This window comes from Cryptomeria japonica, chromosome 3, assembly GCF_030272615.1.
Source record: "Cryptomeria japonica chromosome 3, Sugi_1.0, whole genome shotgun sequence".
Lineage (NCBI taxonomy): Eukaryota > Viridiplantae > Streptophyta > Pinopsida > Cupressales > Cupressaceae > Cryptomeria > Cryptomeria japonica.
Window position 1 is genome coordinate 848,406,955 of NC_081407.1, and position 3,437 is coordinate 848,410,391.

The window sequence follows — 3,437 nt, forward strand, 5'->3', positions numbered from 1 at the left end:
GGGCCCGGAAAATGCACGGAGATCTCTATGTCCCAATGATTCATGTCTGAAACCGATGACGTCATCACCGCCAACCGCCAACGAATGCACAGTACTGAACCTGCAGGAGATGACGTGGAAATGACATTCCACGTGTGCAGGGTGTGGGGCCCGTGGAGCCTCACGTCTAGATCTGTACGCACCGCTTTGGAGTTATGATACAGAGGGAGGGGACAGGAGTTAGTTTGGCGATGATAGATAGATTTGGAGGTAGTTGGAATTTTAGGGGGATTTTTAGTGGAGTTGGGGTTTTTTGGGGGGGGTTAACTATGGTAGGTGGGATTTTTTAAGTTATTACACATGTTGTATACTTTGGGTGTTGTAAGTTTGATTCACGTGGAGATCCAGCTTGATTTTTGGGATTTGTGAAGGTGGCCTGGGATGGGATTGCAATTTGCAACGGTGTAGTGGGGAGACCAGGAGGGAGTTGGAGTGAAATTGTGTTGATTTGATTTGATTCCTTTCCAATGCATTCATTTTGCACAAGTACTTATGACAGACAGATCTGATCTCTAAGTGCATTTTTATAAGAGAAGAGAGGAGGCAAAGATATTGGGGCATTTGGGGATTTGGTTTTTATATAAGGTTAACAATGGTGAATGAGTGAAGTGGATTGGTTTGCAGGGTTAAGAAATCTATAGGAGGAGTAGAGTAAGCCAGGATTTGGATGTGGGAATCTGAAAAGCATGAATGCTCAGGCCCATGTGGCAGGGCTGAGGAGGTTGTCTGCTAGGGCCAACAACAAGGTTCATCACCACATCAATCCCACAACAACGGCAGGGCCTCTTCAGAAGGGACTTGATTCGTTTTCTGTGTTTGGAAAGAAGGTGATTGATCATCTGAGGAAGAAGCAGAGGATACCCATTGACAAGGGGTTGTCTGATGAGGAGTTTGTCAGAATTGAAGCTACTTTTGCCTTCTCATTTCCTCCAGATTTGAGAGCAATCTTGCAGGAAGGGATGCCTGTTGGGGTGGGGTTCCCTGATTGGAGGTCAGGTGGGTCTCAGCAGATTAGTATGAGGCTCAACTTGCCCATTGCAGGGTTGTCCTATGAGGTAGCCAAGGGCAGGTTCTGGTGCAAGCAGTGGGGACAGAGGCCTGTGGACATGGAGTCTGCAGTGGCAGTGGCAAGGGCCAATCTGAAGAAGGTACCAGTTCTGGTGCCCATTTATGGTCACTGCTATATCCCATCTTGTCCTAATCTTGCAGGTAATCCAGTCTTTTTTGTGTATAAAAATGAGGTCTTGTGTTGTGGGTTTGATCTTGGAGACTTCTTTGAGAGGGAGGAATTTGGGCTTCAGGAACCCTTGGATTTCACAAACAGTTTCAGGCATGCTCACGATAGTTTAATGTGCCTGAGGAGGGACAGGTCTCTGAGGTCAATGGGTCATTATAGAAAGAGCAGCAGCAAGGATGAATTTGAACTTATTAATTCTGATCATCTTGATGATGATAAAGTCTGCAAGAATATAGAAGCATGGGGGAGGAACCTGGATTCTCTAGCAAAATGCTCAGATTTTGTGAGTAAGAAGAGTTTTTTAGAGTGGCCCAGGAGGAGTGTCTCTGTCTCTGATAGACACCCACATCCATTTCTGAGTGGTTGCAATTCCCCCAAATTTCTAAGCAACAACACCCATCTTCAAGAAAGGATCATCTCTGACAAGATCCTTGCTAATTTAGCAGTCTCCCCTTCACCCTGGTCTGCTTCCAAGGCTCCAAGGTGGATACAGTTTTGGAGTGATTTGGCAGAAAATAGGTCAAATTCTTCTTTCTCTTGCGTCACATCCCCTTCTCCTGAAAGGCTGTTTTCTTCCTCCAAAGTAGATATTGATGTAGCAGAAGATAAGTATGGCGATGATGGTATTGGTGGGTGTATTAATATTGCTGAAATCTGCATGCCCAGATGGGTAATGGAGTACTTAGAGGAGTTGGCAAATATTCTCAGAAATGGGGGTTGGAAGGAGAGGGACATCAATGACATGCTACTTCAAGTCTCTTCCTCAAATTTGCCAGGCTCTGAAGATATATACTTGGACAGTCAGACTATTATAGAGGGGTTGCTACTTAAAGCAGATTTGATGTCAAACTCTCTGAGAAAAGCAGGGTGGAGTTCAAAGGATGTAGCAGAGATTTTTAACATCGAGTATAATCCCATTAGGAAGCCCACAAAGAAAATATCTCCAGAGTTAGCTGAAAGAATAGGGAAGCTTGCAGAATTTGTGGCCAGAGCGTGAATTTGACTATCATTCAAGAGATGGTAAATTTCTTTTGGACTTTGTCACGAATCATTGTCTCTGCTTATACATTTCCAAGCTAATTTTTCTGTTGGTGTATTGAGAAATTGTATAAAATACCATGATTTAATCTACATTTTGAGCCTAATTCTTCCTTCTGTTGGATACTGAGGAACTGTATAAAATGCCATGATTTAATTCAGGTATATGGGTTGAGTTGTGAGCCCCCTTGTTATGTAATATTATACTTTAGAAGTATTGGATACTGCAATGCCTCTCTTTGCTATAATGTTCTATTTTTCTTCCGTTTAGTCATTTGTTCTTTAAATTCTTGAGGGGTCCATGTAAACCAGAGACAACAAAATAGAATGAAGTTTCTTTTATGTCACTTTCGGTAGTCTTAATGCCCATTTATTCTTTAATTTAATCACTTATCATAGTTGATGTTTGATGTTAAATGTTCCATTGCTGGAGACCAGCTTGATCTCACAACAGTAACATGAAAATGACTAATTGGGTGTTTTTATTTAAAATTAATGAACATGATCTTCTGGATTCAACTCTCTGGGTTTTCACTATTATCAGATAAAAGTAGGATATGTTTCAGGAAAAAACTGTGTGATTTCTTTAATCACCTTCATGGTTTGAACTGGGATAAACAATTGTTTTTTTACCAAATAGTTTCAAAAACTTTTATATTTTATCACCTTCCAAATCATATTCTGAAAAGTAAAGATATTTTCAAAATTATATATATTTTATTTGTTATCAAATCATACTGTAAAAGAATGGAGCTGGGAAGAAAATGGAGGGAGCCATTGATTTGAAATGGAAGAGCAGTGCAGTGCTTCAGATCTTTTTTGTTTCTTTTGGGATGGTGGCTGTCAAATCCACAGAATAAATTAAAAAGAAAGATAAATGAGCAACGGAAACTTAATTTGGCATCTTGTTGAAATTGATGTTTTCCTTCCTATCTTAATCTGTTTTCTTTGTTTTAATCATATTTAATTAGGAATCCAGTTGTTCGAGAAAAACTTGTGTTCAATAAAAAAGGGGCAAGCGTGTACTTTCCAGGAAGTAAACATCACAACCGATATTAGCTTTGATAGTCTTCCTTCCACCAGAGGAATACATGGGGATAAATTGGATACCTGTACTTCACTC

General features: G+C 40.6%; 1 protein-coding gene across 1 annotated transcript; it reads left to right on the top strand.

Annotated features, from left to right (window-relative positions):
• The first annotated feature begins 346 nt into the window (after positions 1-346).
• Positions 347-2,661, top strand: LOC131033642 (uncharacterized). The gene has a single exon (XM_057964905.2). The coding sequence runs from the start codon at positions 726-728 to the stop codon at positions 2,271-2,273; it is 1,548 nt and encodes a 515-aa protein (XP_057820888.2). The 5' UTR covers positions 347-725; the 3' UTR covers positions 2,274-2,661.
• Positions 2,662-3,437: the final 776 nt, after the last annotated feature.